The sequence below is a fragment of the Odocoileus virginianus genome, chromosome 9 (genome assembly GCF_023699985.2).
Source record: "Odocoileus virginianus isolate 20LAN1187 ecotype Illinois chromosome 9, Ovbor_1.2, whole genome shotgun sequence".
Lineage (NCBI taxonomy): Eukaryota > Metazoa > Chordata > Mammalia > Artiodactyla > Cervidae > Odocoileus > Odocoileus virginianus.
The window spans coordinates 71,100,200-71,119,339 of record NC_069682.1 but is presented as its reverse complement, the minus strand read 5'-3'; the positions used below and the strand labels follow the sequence as shown (position 1 = coordinate 71,119,339).

Genomic DNA, 19,140 nt, shown 5'->3' with positions numbered 1-19,140 from the left:
GGAGGTTTGGGAGAGACTGAACTTGATTTTCTGAGGCCTGAGAGGCCAAGGTGGACTCTGGAGAGGACGGGGAGTGAGGGTGGAGCCTTGTAGAGAGAGATACCAGCCCGAGGCGAGGTTCAGGGGGAGAGAGGGGGGCGGATGAGCAGGGGGAGCAGGCAGGGGGCCCTGGAAAGGCCCAGGTACAGACAGAAGGTGCTTCCTTGCCTCAGTCTGCGAGCTGGGACTTTGAGCTCATCCGTGCTGGCTCAGGCCTGGAGATGTGAGCCCATTTCACCAGTAACAGGAAGTAAACCCAAGGCCTCCACATTCCATTTCTCCTTAATAAACCTGTGGGTTGCCAAGGCCAGGCACCAGTTGGGTGCATGTCACAGGCTGCATCCAGGCAGCTGTGTCTTATCGCTAGACTCGGAATTGGCACCGACCTGTCCTCACGGCTGGGCTCCAATTGCCCCATCCAGCATTCGTTCACCAGCCCCTCACCCTGCCATGGAGGGCATCAAGGACCCACCCGTGCCCCTGGAGCACTTCGGGTCACGCTGGAGCCGCATTCAAGGCTGCCTTTGTTGCCAGGCACAGGAAGAAAGCTCTGGACAGAAAGCTCTGGCCTCCCAGAGCTGACCATCTGGGCAGACCCCAGAGGGGCTCAGATTTCAGTTCTGAGCTTCAGGGAATGAATCAATGAGGCCACGAGGGGCCTTTGTCCCCCTGGGATTGTAGTCAAATCCCCCTGCTGGCCCATCCCCACCCTCTCCCTGCAGATTGGGGGTCTGGCAGTCCTGGACAGCGAGAGGGCTGCCTGATCTGTCTTTGAAACCAATTATCCAAGCACACTGCTTAACCAAGGAAAGGAGCACGTGGTGGGGGGTAGGAGGAGGCTAGGCCAGCTGGGGAGGCCTCAGCCACGCCCGGCACTTACAGCTCTAGGGCCTCCAGGATCCCAGCCCAGACACCCACCTCCCACCTCTGGCCGATGCAGTCATACCCTGCTGACCACGCCCCCCCACCCCCACCCCACTGCCTCGACCTGCCTCACGCTATACCTTCTGGAAGGGCCCTTCCCTGCGTACGAGCCACGCCCTCCCATCCAAGTGCTTTTCTCTTAGGGGCCTTCCCCGTGGCTGGGTTCCCGCTCAGCCACAGCGCACCACCTTGGGTACCACTTCTCCGCTCCCCCGCCCCCACAGTGGACAGGTATTCATCCATCACAGAGCAGCTCATTCCAGGCACCAGCCTGTGTCCAGTCGGGGCCACAAGAGGGGCGTGTGTAGGGTGGCTGGGAGCAGGGAGCAGGGAAGCGGCGGGGCGGGCGAGCAGGACCGGGAGGCTGAGGCTGCGCGTGTCTCGCAGAAGTGGCAGTGCGTGGAGGACGCCTCGGGGAAGCTGAAGCTGCACAAGTGCAAGGGCCCCGTGCGGCCCGGGGGCAGGGCCGTCTCCAACCTGGTGCCCAAGTACTACGCCCAGGGCAGCGAGGGCTGCGCCTGCGACGGCGCGGACGGCCAGCTCACCCTGGCGGGACGCCGGAAGAAGCTCTTCAAGAAGAGTAAGTGGGCCGGGAGGGCAGGGCGGGAACGTACCCGATCAGCGCCGCTTGTTCATTCAAACAAACCTCCGTGCCCCGCACCATCAATCCACCCAGCCCGGGGTGGGGTGGGCAGAGAGAATAAAGAAGGGGATGAGCATGTCCAGGGCTGAGAAGAGCAGGAGCGTAAAGAGAAAGGGAGGGGAGAGGGGTCCGGCCCTGGGCCACGTGGTGGGGCCCTTCTGAGACCAGAAGACCTTGGAGCAGAGGAGCCAGGATCAGACTTGTGCTTCCATAGCATTCCTCCAGCTGCACTGCAGGCGCTGGACGGGTTCAGCTGCAAATCGCTAAAAGATGTTGAATCCCCCAGTGCCGGCTTCCAGACAGGTCAAGCCAAGGCGACCCTGCCTTCTCCTTTCCGCCTCATGTCTACTTGCATGCAGGCGCGCTAAGTCACTGCAGTCGTGTCTGACTCTTTGTGACCCCATGGACTGTATAGACCACCAGGCTCCTCTGTCCATGGGATTCTCCCGGCGAGAATACTGGAGTGGGTGGCCATGCCCTCCTCCAGGGCATCTTCCTGACCCACAGAGTGAACCTACATCTCTTATATTTCCTGCATTGGCAAGTGGGTTCTTTACCACGAGCACCACCATCTGCTTAGCGTCATGTCCCTGGCATCACATATCTTTCTGAAGTGACTTCACCATCTAAAGTGGCCCCAAGGTGGCACTGACATCTTGTGTTGGGTCCCCAAGCCCCGGCCGGCTGGGATATGTTTTAAGGAGGGGAACACATGGGTGCAATGAGCTTCCGGCTGCTACCCTGAGTTCAATGTTGGTGAATCACCACGCGCATGAAGTCGGGTGTCTTCACATAGACAAAATGAAGACACAGTGTGCAATAAGGTTCCGTATTGATGATTGACAAGTGTGTTGTGACCCAAGGCTGGCAGGAATCTCACCCCATGGTTGCCCCAGGACCACTGGTTCCCGACTCGCTAGTTCAGCGTCAAGGTGATGCTGTGGAACAAGACCACCTAGAGTAACAGGAATCCACTGCACAGTTGGCCCTTGAACAACGAAGGTCCCCCTGCCCATGGATTGTCTTCAGTAGTAAATGCCACAGTTCTGCATCATCCATGGTTGGTTGAATCTGTGGATGTGGAGAAACCGTGGATACTGGGGGGAGGGGGAGGTTAACTATAAGTTACACACATGAACCCTACCCTTGTTCAAGGTCAGCTGTACTTTGGAGAGGGGAGAGCTGGCCCCCATCCCCACTGGAGAAGCTGCCTTAGCCCTCACATCTCCCCCAGCGAGGGCCAGAGGACAGAAATTTAGGAGGCCAGCGACCAGCGGAGGCAGCCTAGGGAAGTCCTCTCAACCTGGCCGCACCCTCCCAGCGGGTGGTCACGGCCCCATTCCGAGGGTCACCTCCCCTGGGGAGCACGCCCCCAGACGAACATTCGGCGGGCTGTGGGTGCCGCCTCAGCAAGACGGGTCCCCTGACTGGAATGTCCCCTCCAGAGTTGGACACTTGCCGTAACGCAAGTTCCCTTAACTTCCCCTAACTTCCCCTTAACTTCCCCTAACTTCCCCTAACCCAAGGCGAGCCAAAGCCTCATTAGAGACTTTGGCTGTTTCTCTGTCTTCTTTCGCTGTGGTACCCAGTGCTGTGCTCTGACTGTCCAGTTCAGTGGCTTTTAAGGACACTGATGGTGTTGGGCAGCCATCACCGCCGTGCATCCGCAGAACTGAGCTCAGCACCCGACCAGCAGTGACCCCCCACCGCCCCGCCTCGAGCTCGTGGCAGCCACCCCCCTGATTTCTCTGAGGTTTCCTCTTGCAGCTACTTCACATAAGCAGGATCACACATGATTTGTCCTTTCTGTCTGGTTTATTTCACTCGGCATAATATCCTCAAGGTTCGTCCGTGTTGTAGCCTGCGTCAGGATCCCCATCCTTTTTCAGGCTGAGTGAGATTCCCCTGTAGCCTACTTAGAGACTGGCTGGGCGGCGGCAGGCTCAGAGGTCTCCTCCTGTCTTTGCAGAGGACACCTTCGTTGTGAGAGCCGGTTTGTCTCCATAACGACCCAGCTTCTGCCTGGAACGGCACTTCCCAACTGATGGTCCCCCATTATAATTCCTCACTAGCTGATTAGTAACTGCTTAGCTAATCTCTTTTTAGCTGAATGATTGGTTTCCAGACTGAATTACACAGTTAACATCTTGCTTCCGCACGTGGCACATTGACTAATCTTTAAGTAATACAAGAACTTGTGATTTAGTTAAGCCTCCCCCCTCCCCCCATTAATGCTTAGAGGAAAGAGATTGTATTGCACTGTATTGTTCAACCACTCAGTCGTGTCTGACTCTTTGTGACCCCATGGACTGCAACACACCAGGCTTCCCTGTCCTTCACTATCTCTTGGAATCTGCTCAAATTCATGTCCATTGTATTCATGTCCAGCCATCTCATTCTCTGTCACCCCCCTCGCTTTCTGCCTCTCAATCTTTCCCAGCATCAGGGTCTTTTCCAGTGAGTCGGCTCTTCACATCAGGTGGCCAAAGAATTGGAGCATTACCTTCAGTATCAGTCCTTCCAGTGAATATTCATGGTTGATTTCCTGTAGGCTTGACTGGCTTAATCTCCTTGCAGTTCAAGGGACTCTCGGTTTAAAAGCATCACAGTTCAAAAGTATCAATTCTGTGGCACTCTTCTTTATGGTCCAACTCTCACATCCATACATGACCACTGGAAAAACCACAGACTGGACGGACCTCTGTCAGCAGAGTAACGTCTCTGCTTTTTAATATTCTGTCTAGGTTTGTCATAACTTTCCTTCCAAGGAGCCAGCGTCTTTTAATTTCATGGCTACAGTCACCATCTGCAGTGATTTTGGAGCCCAATAAAATAAAGTCAGCCTCTGTTTTCACTGTTTCCCCATCTATTTACCATGAAGTGATGGGACTGGATGACATGATCTTAGTTTTCTGAATGTTGAGTTTCAAGCCAGCTTTTTCACTCTCCTCTTTCACTTTCATCAAGAGGCTCTTCAGTTCCTCTTCAGTTTCTGCCATGAGGGTGGTGTCATCTGCATATCTGAGGGTATTGATATTTCTCCTGACAATCTTGATTCCAGTTTGTGCTTCATCTATTCCAGCATTTCGCACGATGTACTCTGCACAGAAGTTAAATAAGCAGGGTGACAATATACAGCCTTGACGTACTCCTTTCCCAATTTGGACCCAGTCCATTGTTCCATGTCTGGTTCTAACTGTTGCTTCTTGACCTGCATACAGATTTCTCAGGAGGCAGGTAAGGTGGTCTAGTATTCTTATCTCTTTAAAAGAGTTTTCCACAGTTTGTTGTGATCCACACAAAGGCTTTAGCATAACAAAGGAGATGTGTTTGTGGAATTCTCTTGCTTTTTCTATGATGTGGTGGATGTTGGCAGTTTTGATTTCTGATTCCTCTGCCTTTTCTAAATCCAGCTTGTACATCTGGAAGTTTTTGGTTCATATACTGTTGAAGCTAGCTTAAAGGATTTTGAGCATTACCTTGCTAGCATGTGAAATGAGTGCAACTGTGCGACAGTTTGAACATTCTTTGGTATTGCCCTTCATTGGGATTGGAATGAAAACTGACCTCTTCCAGTCCTGTGGCCACTGCTGCTTTCCAGATTTGCTGGCATATTGAGTGCAGCACTCAGTATGCACCTAAAGAGCTGAGATTCAGCTGGACTCGGGCCCTCCCGTGAGGACGGTGTGACATCACAGCCCTGTCTTAAGTGTGCTCAGAGGATCCTGGGAGCAAGAGGAGGGTGGCTCCTTACCGCCACCTGGGCAACTCCGTCCCATCACCAGGCCCAACATTCCTTCTCCTGCACATGCCTGCCTGCAAGATGCTCCCTCATTCCTTTCTGAGCAGCCGGCCTGGAGCAGGGGTTCTCAGCAGGGAGCAATTTCACCTGCCAGGACCACGTGGCTGTGTGCTGGCGTTTCTGGCTGTCGCGTATGATGGGCAGTGGGGAGGGATGCTCCTGGCATCCAGTGGTAGAAGCTGTGGAAGCTGCCTAACATCCTGTGAGGTACAGGTCAGCCTCCCACAGCCAAGGGTTGCCCGGCCACAGAGTGTTGCCAGTTTTGAGGTTGAGGTGCCCTGACCCCGAGCAGCTCAGTCCCCGGCTCGCCCTCATGCACTGGGGTGAGGAAGGAGGCGGAGCAGCCAGCCCAGGACAGAAGGAGGAGATGGGGGAGACTTGGGGGATGGGTCCAGGTGGCCAGTTGTTGGCTCATCTCTTCTCCCAACAAACCTGCAAGCCCTGCCACGTGCCAGCTGCTGAGGTTGGAGTTGAATGTTAGAGACACCATCAGACCTCGAGGGTGAGGCCAGGTGTTAGCCGGTCAACCCAGTGGGAAGCTCACCTCCCTGGGTAAAGAAGGCATGGAGGAAATGAAACAAGGGTGTGGCCAGGGAGAGAGGGGCTGCGGCTGTAGGGAAGGTGGTGAGTTGACATTTAAATGAGAGCCTAGTGTGACCAGCAGAGGGAAGTACTCTGAGCCAGGGCAAGAGGAAGCAGAGATCCTGTGGGTCCCAGCCCAGAGGGCAGGCCACACCGCCCTAGGATTCCCCGGCTTGGGGTGCTGGGAGGGCCCAGTTGTGACCTTAGGCGAGGATGTCAGCTGCAGGGTCCCCAACCAGCAGAGCAGCTGCTGCATGTCAGCTTCCAGGAGCTGAAATATTTACCAGACCTGTTTCACGTCAAACTCCAAAGAGCACTGGCAGGCAGGTCCAGCTGCTGGGAAATTAACTCAATCGCCCAAGGATTGGGCTCAGGATTTGCACCCGAGCCATCAGAACCCAGACCATGAGACCATGAGGTCACCACCTCCTGATACAGGGGTTTCCCTGGTGGCTCAGGTTTTTTCTTAAAGAATCTGCCTGAAGTGCAGGAGACTCAGGTTCGATCCCTGGGTGGGGAAGTTTCTCTGGAGTAGGAAATGGCAACCCACTCCAGGTTTCTTGCCTGGAAAATCTCACGGACAGAGGAACCTGGTGAGCTAAGTCCATGGGGTCGCAGAGAGTCAGACATGACTTAGTGACCCAACAACCCACCCACCTTCCTGATATATGTGGTAGAAAGGGCACATATATTTCAGGACCCTGGACACAAAGACACCTAGGGTGACAAGGAGAGCGAGTGGTGTGGATTCAGTCCTGCAAAAGGTGTACACCGGGGTTGGCAGGCTTTTTCTCTAAAGAGCCAGAGAGTAAATGTTTGAAGCTTTGGGAGCTAAATAGTCGTCGTCTCAAATGCTCCATTCTGTCACTGTGCCGAGAAGACAGCCATGGACTCTGCAAATGGTTTGAGAGTCGCTTCCGTACAGAACCAGGCAGAGGCCGGGACTGGGCCTGGGCCATAGTTGGGGACCCCCAGGAGTATGGCCGGGGGTGGAGCACTCCAGAGCCAGCAGCACAGAGGAGCAGTAAGACCCCGCTGGGTCTGCTTCCTGGCCCTCTTGGGCAGCAGTGACCTGCTCCCACGGGGACATCAGCTCAGAAGTGTGTGCGTTTCGGGCGAGGCACTGCGGCTTCACAGAGGCGGAACTCAGGGAGGAAAAAGGCAAGGAGAAAGCTGCCTGGGGTCAGAAAAGGCCAGGGCTTTGTCAAAGGAATGCCTCTTCCAGACCTGGACCCCCGGGTCCTTTGGCCCCTGGGACTCTGATACATGGAGGAAAGGTACAGAGATCTGTCCCAAGAAGGGAGACGGGGGTGGGAGACATCCTGGGCCACGTGGGAGAGGGCTTCCCCTCCCTTCCTGGGCCCCACCTTGAGGCCTCCAGCCAGTCCCCGACCCTTGGTCGCCACCTGGTGGTCATTCGGAGCCCAGCAGAAACCTGCGTCAGGGCTGGCTCCAGGCCCTGCTCCCCGAACAGATGCATGTTCAGGGCAGCGGGACTACAGACTTGACGCAGGCCTGGATGGGACCCAAGATGGAAGGAGTGGTGGGGGCTGTGGCCAAACAGGAGACCACTGCCCTGTCTGAAGTGGCAGCATGCCAGCTCCCGCCCCACTGACCGCACCGCCAATGGACAGGGTGTAGACAGACACATTTTCCATTCTGTCTTCAGAAGCCGGAAATGCGTGCTCCTAACAGGGCATCCAGCCACCCCGCCCCACCCCACCCCCATTTTTCTGAAATGTTAGCAACTTGGCCAAATTTGTCTTTTAATATGTAGAAGATACAAGAAATCTGGCCTCTGACTTTAACCTGTGTTAAGGAAGGGGAAGTTCCACCCCACCTCCCCTCACGGGTTCCTCTTGAGTTCTTTTGGCTGGCCAAATAATTAAATTGACACAAGACTGATTAACAGGAGGGAAAAATATAATTCACAGACACAGAGGTCTCCTGGAAGTGGGACCCCAAAGCGACCAAAGCAGACTGTTTATACATCATTTTTAGACGAGGAAATAATTATTTGTGAATATTTAATAGAACAGAGGGACTGCTGCTCGGGGCAGCAGCCTAGTGAAGAAGTGGTCTATTGAGTTTTCTTAGCCTTGAATCCTCTGACTCTGGTGATAAGGATATGTCTCCTGGTGTAGCGAGTACCTTCACATGGAGATTTCTTTCCCACTTTTCTGGGGGAAGAGCAGAGTCTTTGTGTGTGTGTATGCATTTATCTTTTTTGGCCTGTGGGGCATTTGCCTGATAGTATCAGTCAGGAATAAAAGGCAGGTTTAAAAACTGAGTGGAGAAAGGGTAAGGGGGCATCTTGAGCAGCAGTTGTCACAGCTTTGTCTGCCGTTTCCTGACAGTCAGGCCTCAGTCTCCCAAGCATGGGCTGAGCTGTGACTGGCTCTAATAGGGCAGCACTTATACGCCCAATAGCACTAGGAGAACCTGCAGAAGTGAAGAATCCATGGAATCTCCACATCGTACCAATAGCATGGCAGACTCCAGAAGCGTCTCAGAGTCTAAAAAGTTCCCCCTTTGCTCGTGTGCACGTTCCAGAAAGAGTGAAGAATTTGGCTGCATGGGCTGGTCTCACCGTGGACACAGAATATGCCTCAAGTTGTTCACATGGGGGAAACACAGCATAACCAGTTACTATGTTTCCCTGCAAATTGCACTTACGGGGGAGCATCACAAAATCGAAGTAAGTCTGGAGGGATGCCTGAGAGAGCATCTCATGGCTTTGAAACCATTCCCGTAGTTGCGAGGCTCCCGTGTGGCACGGAGTGGTGCTCTCCACCATCAGGGAGGAGGGTGAAGGAGCCAGATTTAGGGTGTTAACCGTGGAAGGTGATGGGTTAAAAGACAAATGGGGACACACACACTCTGCTCTTCCCCCATAAAAGTGAGAAATAAATCTCCAAGTGATGGTACCCTTTCTACACCAGTTAAGAGCCTGCCCACAGGTTGTCTCTCACCACCTAAAAAGTGTTGCACCCACTAAACTTGTAAGCTAGCACACACAGCATGGAAAACAGAGATGAATGGGGGAGGCTACAGTTAGAGTGCTAGCTTTGTAGTCACTGTGGGCACGCAGTAAGCTTGGGGCGTGGGGGAGTAGCTAGTGCCGTAGAGTCTAATTGGCATGAGAAATGTGGGCAGGACTTAACTGAGGCCAAAGTCTGCCCTAGATGCCTGCAGCACTCCTGCCATCTTCATAGCTGTGTATAGATGGTAACCCTTATCACCATCAGGCAGCCAGGAGCTGCAGATGTGGCCAAAACTTATTTATAATATTTTTATTTATTTGGGTGTGCTGGACCTTTTTTTTTAATTGCAGCATGGAGGTCTAGTTCCCTGACCAGTGATCTGCGCCCCCTGCATTGGGAGCATGGAGTCTCAACCACTGGACCACCAGGGAAGTCCCTGGACAGAACGAATTTAAAGCTTTGTAGAGAAGCAGAATTTGCCACCCTAAAATATGTCTCTTTGACCTATTATTTTGAGCTGGTTAATTTCTAGGAAACAGTAGACCCGGGGGGAGGGGGGGAATGCAAGTCATGTGGAAGGAGTTTTTTTTGCAAGAAACATTGATGTTTGTAAGGGAGATCTCCATTTGTAATGATGTCGCCCTCTGTCCTTGGAAGAAGAGGCTGGTGAAATCTCTAAAACGTTTTCTCCATGGAGATGGCAAGAGCTCGCATCTGTGTCACAGTGACCCTGTTTACTGCTGTTTTCCTGGTCACCTTCTCATGACTGGCTCTCCCCACCCTCGACATCCTCATTGGCTGAGGGTGTATTTCAGGTGACAGTTTCCAGGTTTTTCTGGTCTTGCCCACAGATATATGTTGTTAAACTTTTGTTTGATTTTCTATTACTCTCTCTCTCACGGCAACTTAATTCTTAGACCAGCCAGAAGAACCTAGGAGGGGAGAGGAAAACTTCTTCCCCGAGGCTATGCCAGTCCTCCTGACCTGTCTTCCTTGAAAGATAGATATGCAAAGAGAAGCTGTGAATCAGGTGCGGGGGAGTGAAGAGGAAGCTGACCAGAGCTCAGTCACCTTAAACCAGGCTGGGTCAGCAGGAGTCGAGGTGAGGGAAACAGCTGGCTTAAGAACACCAGGGTGCCTGGGAATTACAAGAATTTTTGGTTCTTAGGTCTTATGCAAATCCAGAGGTTCGGTTCCCATCTGAGCCACATTTCCCTTCTTTCGTGACTGGTGAGATTGGAGAATGACAGGGTGAGGAAATAAAGACAAGCATACCTAGGTCTAAGATCAGACAGTCGGTCACGGGGTTCATTCCTCACTCTGCATCTCTGCAGAGATCTGGGTCATGCATACAGGCTCAGCACTTCATGGAAGTCCAACTTCATTAGCATGTGTGACCCAAGGACCACTTGGGGTATCTGGTAAAGACTCATCCTCTTCTGAGGAATCTAAATCAGCATGAGTTCCTAATAAGAAAAATGGGGAATTTGGGTCTTGGTCCAAGGGCAAGTAAATAAAAACACCTTTCTTATTATGAGCATCATTAAATAACCCATCTCCACTGAGAAGGTTTGCTGGTAAGCAGGTGGAAATTAGATAGGATGGGTATTAAGAGGCCCTGAAAGATACCAGGGTGGGCTGAGATGTGGATAATGCAGTAAGTTGTCCAGAGACTGGCTGCTTGGATAAAAATCAGATGTGACAGGTAGAGAAAAGCACACCAGTGCTGCATAAGAAATCAGTACCCAATCCTCTGTTTTAAGTCCATGGTAGCCTCCAGGGTATAACTGAGGACTGGCTGACCCCATTTGAGGGAGAATTGTCCCTCAGAAGAAGAATGAATCCTCTGGGTGTGCTGGGGCCCAGGGGGATTCATCCTTAAACTGTCTCGGGTGTAGGACAAATGTCTCTTCCACTGTCCTGATTTCTTTTAATATCTGCAGTTGTCTGGAGGCAAACAGGAAGAGCTCTGAGTGAGCCTGGAGTTCTCTCAGGGTCATGCTTTTGTTTTCTAGTTTTTAAACTGGAGTATAGTTGATTTACAGTTGTGTGTCGGGTGTACAACATAGTGATTCAGTTTTATGGATGTATTTCATATTCTTTTCTACTATGGTCTATTACAGGATATTGAATATAGTTCCCTGTGCTATACAGTAGGACTTTATCTGTTTTGTATATAGTAGTTTATACTCGCTAATCCCAAACTTTTAATTTATCCATTCCCCCACTCCCTTTCCCCTTTGGTAACCTTAAGTTTGCTTTCTATGTCTGCAAGTCTGTCTCATAAATAAGTTCATTTGTGCCATATCTTAGATTCCACATATAAATGACATCATATGGGATCTGTCTTCACTTAATGTGATAATCTCTAGGTCCAGCCATGTTGCTGCAGATGACATTGCTTCATTCTTTTTATGGCTGAGTAATATTCCGTTGTGTGTAGATATAAAATCTCACCTATTCTTTATCCATCTGCTCATGGACATCTAGGTTGCTTCCATGTCTTGGCTACTGTAAACAGTGCTTATCAACATTGGGGTGCGTGTATCTTTTCAAGTTTTCTCAAGATACACATCCAGGCATAGGATTGCAACTCTAGTTTTTTAAGGAATCTCCATACTGTTTTTCATAGTGGCTGCATCAATTTACATTCCACTTGTTAAAGCAAGTTTTCATCTTCTGGGATATACTTTTTAAAACTTCCATCCCCTGTAGTTATGACTGCATGTGCCAGGCCTCTAGAAGTTAGTGTGTTAAGCTGAACCAACTTGATTGGAGTCGCTGTCCATACATAGGGCTTGTTTTCCAAAGAAAAATATTGTTTAGAGTAGCAAACTTATAAGCCTGCTCAGGCATGTTGTAAAGCCGCTGGAAAAGTAACTTGGAGCAAGTTTTGTGAATGGAAATGTAGTGCTCAAGTCACATTCTGCTTTAAAAAGTTGTAACAAATACAGATGACTTAAAAAAAAAAAAAAATTTACATTCCCACTAACAGTGTAGGAGAGTTCCCTTTCCCCGCACCCTGTCCAGCATTTGTTATTTGTAGACTTTTTAACGATAGCCATTCTGACTGGTGTGAGGTACAACTTCATTGTAGTTTTAATTTTCTCTAATAATAATTAGTGATGTTGAGCATTTTTTCATGTGTATGAAAAAAATCTGTGCTTTCTCTTTGGAGAAATGTCTATTTAGGTCTTCTGCCCGTTTTTTTGATGGGATGCTCTTCTTGTTGAGTCGTATGAGCTGCTTATATACCTTGGAAATTAATCCAGTCATTGGTAGCATCGTTTGCAAATATTTTCTCCCAGTTGCTAGGCTGTCTTTTTATGGTTTCCTTTGCAGCGCAAAAGCTTGTAACAAGTTTGATTAGGTCGCATTTGCTTTTCATTTTTATTGCCTTGAGACTGACCTAAGATGACCTTGGTACGATTTGTATCAGAGATGTTTCGCCTATGCGCTCTTGCAGAAGTTTGATGGTGCCGTGTCCTGTGTTTAAGTCTTTGAGCCGTTTTGAGTTTATCTCTGTGTATGGTGTGAGAGTGTGCGCTAACTTCGCTTATTTACGTGAGGCTGTCCAGCTTTCCCAACGCCCCTTGCTAAAGGACTGTCTTTCCTCCACTGTATATCCTTGCCTGCTTTGTCGAAGATTCACTGACCATAGGTGTGATGCTTTTGTTTTTCTAAAGGTTCATATTGCAAACCAAGAATTATTGCTTTCAACTCATTTTTTCCCCTGCATTCCTGAGAACTATTCGCAAAGAACTGAGCTCCAGCTTTCATTATTACACTAAGCAGTGGCCTAGACCAACCACCCACACTGTTGTGAATTTGCTTTCTGGTGTCAGGGATTCGCTTTGCCACTACAGCAGACTTGAAGAGCTTTCTATACACTGGGTCTTCTGAGCGAAGGGCACTGTGCCTTTGAAAAGTTTGCAGGAAATGTTCAAGAAGGCTTTGGGATGCTTTCCTTCCAAGTGCAGAATTCAACCTTAGACCAATTGACTTTAGGGAGAAATGCCTAGCATATCACTCCTATCACACCTCGACTATCAGCCTCCAGCCGAGATTCCTCCTAGTCATTTGCAGGAGGCCTGGGAGGTGTTCTCATGTGTAAGGGAGAGTCCAAGCATTTTCTAATACCCTTTTTTCCCCCACTGGCTGTGTTGAATTCAAGATAATCAGTATGCCATTGTGTTGTCTTGGGACGGCCTGCTCTGAGTCCCAGGACCTGCATGTCCTGTTTCCCACAGGTGACTTAGAGCGTAGGAAAAAAACACTTCTCAGCTGCACCTCACTGCCCTCCCCGAAGAGAGCATCCGAGACCAGAGGCCTCCCCAATGCCTCCCTTTTCAGTCTGGGAGGATGTGCTGCTTGGCTCTTTTTTTCGTCCAGTTCAAATGAATGGTTTGGTGGGGTTTTTTTTTTCTTGGTTTTGTTTTCTGAGGATTTATTGTGGTGTAAATTCACATATTACATTAGTTCAGGAGTACAATGTCACGATTTGATGTCTGTATATATTGTGAAATGATCACCCCAAAAGTCCACTTAACACACGTCACAAAAAAATAGTTTTGAAGATCTGTTCTTCCAGCAAACTTTCAAAGATGCAGCACAGTATTAACAACTCTGGTTGCTGCACTGTCCACTTCATCCCCGGGACGGACTTTTATAACTTCAACTTTGTTAATACCCTTCTGACACTTTCACCCACCCTCCCCTCTGCCTCAGCAACCCCTGATCTGTCCTCTGTACCTGTGAGCTTGGTTGGCTGGAGATACCACAGGCAAGTGAGGTCACGCACTGTCTTGTCTTTTTCTGACTATTTCACTTAGCACAGCCCCCTCAAGGTCTACCTCTGGTGTCACAAACAGCAAGACTTCCTCCTCTTTTATGGCCGAGGAATGTTCCATTTTGCGTGCATCCATCAGTGGGCACTTAGACTGTTCCTGTATCTCGGCTCTTGTGAATAACGCTGCAGTGGACATGGGGGTGTGGCCACCGCTGAGTTAGTGTCTGAATCCTCCTCCACATGGACATCCCAGATGTTCATCTATGCACAGCTTTTCCTTGAGATTTATTTCAGGCCAGTTCCTCCTCAGCTCTAGAACATCAGTCTCCCCAGCTGAATCACCCAGAGGTCCATTCAGTGAGATCTAAAGCCAGCTTTCCAAAGCGTAGGTTTCCTGAGGCCCCAGCTTGGGAGTGCAGCCCCGTCTGAATCAAGGGCCCGCTGCCCGGGGAGCCCGGCCCGCCTCCCCAGCCTCCCCTCTGACGCCCACAGAGTACAAGGCCAGCTACGCCCGGAATCGCTCCATCCGCTCGGTGGCCGTCAGGGGGCACCACGTCAGCCCGGACGACGCGTCCCAGCCCCGCAACCTCACTAAGCGGCACTGGCCAGGAGCCCCTGAGGACCGAGAGGACAGGGACGGCGGGGACTTCAGTGGCACTGGGGGCCTCCCGGACTACTCGGCCCCTAACCCCATTAAAGTCACACATCGGTGAGAGCCCAGGCAGGGGTCAAGGAGATGGGCTGGGTCCTCAGTGGGGGCGTACACAGCGCCCCCCCAAGGGCCCCACGTGACCCCTTTTCTCGAACAGGTGCTACATCCTGGAGAACGACACGGTCCAGTGTGACCTGGACCTGTACAAGTCCCTGCAGGCCTGGAAGGACCACAAGCTGCACATTGACCACGAGGTGAAGGGAGTCTGCGCCGGGAGGGTTCTCGCCACCTCGAGCTCAGCGGGGCCACTGGCCAGAGGAGGAGGCAGGGAGGCCGGGCCCAGGGGACGGAGGCCCCGCAGGATCCTCACCAGGGCCAGCAGCGTCGGTCCTGGCCTCAGACAGACAGCTCCTGCTGGGGGACGAGGGGCAGGGAAGGACCGCGCGACCGTGACACACCCCTCTGTGATGTACAAGATGCTCACTCCACACTCAGCCCTTCCTTCCAACAAGCCTGGGGGGAGACCTTCAAGTCCCCCAAGGGCTCAGCTGGTTCACAGGCAGGACCAGACAGAATGACCTTTGGTTCCTTCAGCCGGTGGAACCAAGGACCCAGCTCAGAAACCACGGACACGGGCAGAGACTGGGGGCCCTGCCAGGCCGGCCCTTCTTACCCGGCCCCCGAGAGTCTCACGGCCTCGTCTTCTGCTTCCTCCTTCAGATCGAGACCCTGCAGAACAAGATCAAGAACCTAAGGGAAGTCCGAGGTCACCTGAAGAGGAAGCGGCCAGAAGAATGTGACTGTCACAAAATCAGGTGGGAGGCCCCTAGGGCCCCTGCAGGGTCCCTCCTGGGGACACAGCATCCCCTCTGTGACTGCTTTTATTATTTTCATATCCCTTGCTTAAACACGATAACAGTAACCAGAAATAATGCACATCCTCATTGTCACCACCTCTCAGATACCAGCCAGACATCCAGAATTCAGGCAGCTCCTGACTATGGAGCCAGTTTCCCAGACGGAAACGTGCCTCCACTGACAAGCCCTTCCAAGAAGAGCCCACCTGGCCTGGGCCCCACATTACCAGATCAGGGAATCCCCAGCGCAAGGGTTGGAACTCACAAGTGCGCTGTCCAGCCACAGTGTGGTGAAGGAAGGGGCTGTACCTGTGCTGTCCAGCTTGGTGACGGCCAAGCTACCACCTGTGATTACAGAGCTCTGAACGGCAGCCACTGTAACTGAAGACTGAATCGCTAATTAAAAATGAAATAGCCCCAGGTGGCTAGTGGCTACGACAGTCCCTGCTGCCTTTCCAGAAAGGGCTTACACACTCCGGGTTTCCCCAGGGCTGGCCCTGACCAAGCATAAGCTGGGCGGGCAGGGGAGCGGGAGGCAACCCACCTGGAGCCAGGTCCAGCCTCCCGGCTTGATTAACTTACACCTACCCTGACATTCCGTGTCTGGCCAAGGCCTTCAGCCAGGGTCTCCCAGCTCACACGTGGGGGAAGGAGCCAGGTGAGCAGCGGGCTGCCACCCTGGGGATGGTATCTCCCCACCATGGCCCAGGAGGAGAAACGGGTCCCAGAGAAGTGCAGTTTGCAGCCACCCATTAGGGTGGCCCTGGGCACAGTGTCTGAAAGCTGGGCTGGGGGGTCTGTTGCAGTTACCACACCCAGCACAAAGGCCGCCTCAAGCACAAAGGCTCCAGCCTGCATCCTTTCAGGTAAGGGCAGCTGCAGGCCCTCCCCGAAGCTGAATCAAAGAAGGACAAGCGAGTCCTGGCCTTTCCTGGGGAGACGCAGCAGACCCTGCAGAGCCCTGACTCCCAGATCAACCCTAAACCTGGCTCCAGGCGCCACCTGTGGGCAGAGCGGGTTATGGCAGGGCAGGGCCAGACACAGGCCCCAGAGAGGAGGTGCGGCAGGAGGCCCAGCCATCTGATACCATCCACCCCTGCGCTGCTTTGGGAGCTAATGCAGGATGACAGGAGTCTCATCTGGCTCCAGCCCTGCCCCGCACCAGCAGTAGGATTTGGAAGGCCCTTTGGGAAGTCTACAGGGCCAGGCCCACAGCTCCTGGGGCAGGAAAAAACGCCCACGTGGGGCCGGGGGAGGTGTGAGGGGTGCGGCCCTGTGTGCCCCTAGGAAGGGTCTGCAGGAGAAGGACAAGATGTGGCTGCTACGGGAGCAGAAGCGCAAGAAGAAGCTCCGCAAGCTGCTCAAGCGCCTGCAGAACAACGACACGTGCAGTATGCCGGGCCTCACGTGCTTCACCCACGACAACCAGCACTGGCAGACGGCGCCCCTCTGGACGTGTGAGCCGGCCGCGCCCGGGGCGGGGGTCCTCCCCAGGGTCCCAGCATCCCCCACCCCCCAGCCTGGGAGTGCTCCCGCCAGACCCTGCAGGTCTTTCAGGAGCAGGCCCCCCGGCAACCTCAGGAAGGGCAGGAAGGGGCTGGCGGCCAGGCTCCCTCGGCTCAGGGCTCGCGCTTTCCCCTGGCAGTGGGGCCTTTCTGCGCCTGCACCAGCGCAAACAACAACACGTACTGGTGCATGAGGACCATCAACGAAACCCACAATTTCCTCTTCTGTGAATTCGCGACCGGCTTCCTGGAGTACTTCGATCTCAACACAGACCCCTACCAGGTACAGACAACACAGGCTGGAGAAAGGGGGCCCTGCCAGCTAGGTGGCCAGCGGAAATGACCGACAGGTTTTCCAAGTCCCACGGAGTCAGGAGAAGCCACCAGGAAGGCTGGGGCTCAGGGTGCCACCCACCCTGCCTGCCTGCATCCTCCCAACTCCACAGTCTATGATGGATCACCCATAGCCTCTTTCCTCCAACTTACCCACTTGGGACCGTTACAGCAGGCTTTGTGGGATCTTGGGGAATGCCTAGAACCTGGAGCTTCAGGGGTCCTTAGGGTCAGGCCAAACCCTGTAGACCATAGGCCTAACTGCACTTCCATATATTAACCCATGTGAACACGCACAGGACTGAAGCAGCCAGAGAGCCTGGTTAGCAGAACTTGCCTGTCCCTTATAAAACATGGTCATGACCCAGCTTCAGCATAGAGACTCTCAGTAGCATGGCCTTGGCACTGTCCAGTCTTCTACAGAAAAGCCGAAAAGCAATTTTTTTTATACCCTTTTGTAAATGCCAGCAACTCGACTGTCTTGTCTTGCTATTAATCACCATATAGGCCACTGGGCATCCCCGTATTTTACAAAAGGGGTTGACTGAGCTGATAAGTTAGTGGGTCACAGCAGTACCTGGATGAGGACACTCACATAGACCTTTGCCAAATAGCTGCCTTCCCATCAAGAGGACCTCAGAGGCAGGGAAGGGCTTCTTTCCAGGCTTGGTACATTTGCTGACCGGTAGTTCGAGGAGTTCAGTGTGAAATACATGGTGGTTTTTGAGATTTCATGCACATGGGGCTATAGGAAACTGTCCCAAACCCCAGCACTTGTGGAGGTAGATGTCACCACCCCTTACCAACCACGTACTCCCCACCTGCCCAAATTAGGCCCCCTGGTTGGTAGAAGAGGGTGGGGGGCCTCCCATCCTCATCTCGTTGATAACCTACCTTTTTTCCAACCAGCTGATGAATGCAGTGAACACCCTGGACAGGGACGTCCTCAATCAGCTACACGTGCAGCTCATGGAGCTGAGGAGCTGCAAGGGTTACAAGCAGTGTAACCCCCGGACCCGGAACATGGACCTGGGTGAGCAGGTGCCCCAGGGTGGAAAGGGGTGACCACAGGAGGGGCTTGAGGAGGGCCCATCTGAAGAGTGAACAAAGAACCACCAGGAGTTGGTGAATTCTCTAACATCCACCAGCCACCACTTAGATTTATCACTCTGTGCCCGCCAGAGTGCTGAGTGTTTTCCAGGCATTAACTGACAGGCGTTCTGACGACCCTCTGAGGTAAATCTGCATGTCCTCATTTAGTGATGAGTAATGGGACTGGGTCCAGAGCCCACACACTTGGTCACACTGCCACATCCTCTAGGAAATTTACCAAGAGCCCACAGCTGGGATCTCCCCACTGTCTGTCCTCGGTAGCACAGGTGTTCATACCCACACATGGGTCCCCCACCATGAATGACCAAGGTTAGTGCTGAATGTCTGTGACAGGAGCCTGAAAGGGAAAAAGGGGCCCTCAGAGTATACGTGACTGACAGAGTCTCGGGGACTGCTGGGAATTCAGGCCCCTCTGTGTAGGGGCCACTACAACATCATGGGCTTGTGACCAAAACACTGTGTTTTAAGAAAGAAGAGAGACAGTTATAAAGTTTGTCCTTGCTGCTGCCATTTTTGCCCTAAAATTATGTTTCCACATTGTATGTTTCTCTCTCCTTTAGGACTGAAAGATGGAGGAAGCTACGAGCAATACAGGTATTGCTTTTAAAGTCTGAGAACTGCCCTGTATGGTGACCCGTCCTGTAGTCTAATCTCAGAGGTTGCACGTGTGAGGCTGGGGTGCTGCCCTATCGCTGGTCTGCCAGGGCCTGGCTCACCCACTGGCAAGAGCTGTCCCCTAAAAGGCTTTCTTCGTGTAGTTCTCTGGGGGTCACTTTTTCTTTCTTGGTGATGGTTAATACTCTTTCTCCTTTTGACACTTGAAAACTTAGGCAGTTTCAGCGTCGAAAGTGGCCAGAAGTGAAGAGACCTTCTCCCAAATCACTGTGAGTTGAGGGACCAGCTTACCACTGGAGAGC

At 52.3% G+C, this 19,140-nt stretch overlaps 1 protein-coding gene across 4 annotated transcripts in view; it reads left to right on the top strand.

The window, feature by feature from the left end:
* Window positions 1–19,140, top strand: part of SULF2 (sulfatase 2) — a 125,302-nt gene that overhangs the window by 104,423 nt on the left and 1,739 nt on the right. For 3 of the 4 annotated variants that reach the window (XM_020887252.2, XM_020887253.2, XM_020887254.2), the window contains exons 11-20: window positions 1,351–1,543; window positions 14,256–14,472; window positions 14,573–14,669; window positions 15,136–15,230; window positions 16,079–16,138; window positions 16,560–16,729; window positions 16,918–17,060; window positions 18,020–18,143; window positions 18,784–18,817; window positions 19,054–19,107. In XM_020887252.2, coding sequence (XP_020742911.2) covers window positions 1,351–1,543; window positions 14,256–14,472; window positions 14,573–14,669; window positions 15,136–15,230; window positions 16,079–16,138; window positions 16,560–16,729; window positions 16,918–17,060; window positions 18,020–18,143; window positions 18,784–18,817; window positions 19,054–19,107 — 1,187 coding nt within the window. The remainder of the gene's footprint in view (window positions 1–1,350; window positions 1,544–14,255; window positions 14,473–14,572; window positions 14,670–15,135; window positions 15,231–16,078; window positions 16,139–16,559; window positions 16,730–16,917; window positions 17,061–18,019; window positions 18,144–18,783; window positions 18,818–19,053; window positions 19,108–19,140) is intronic. The other variant, XM_070472735.1, reaches the window with a different exon arrangement.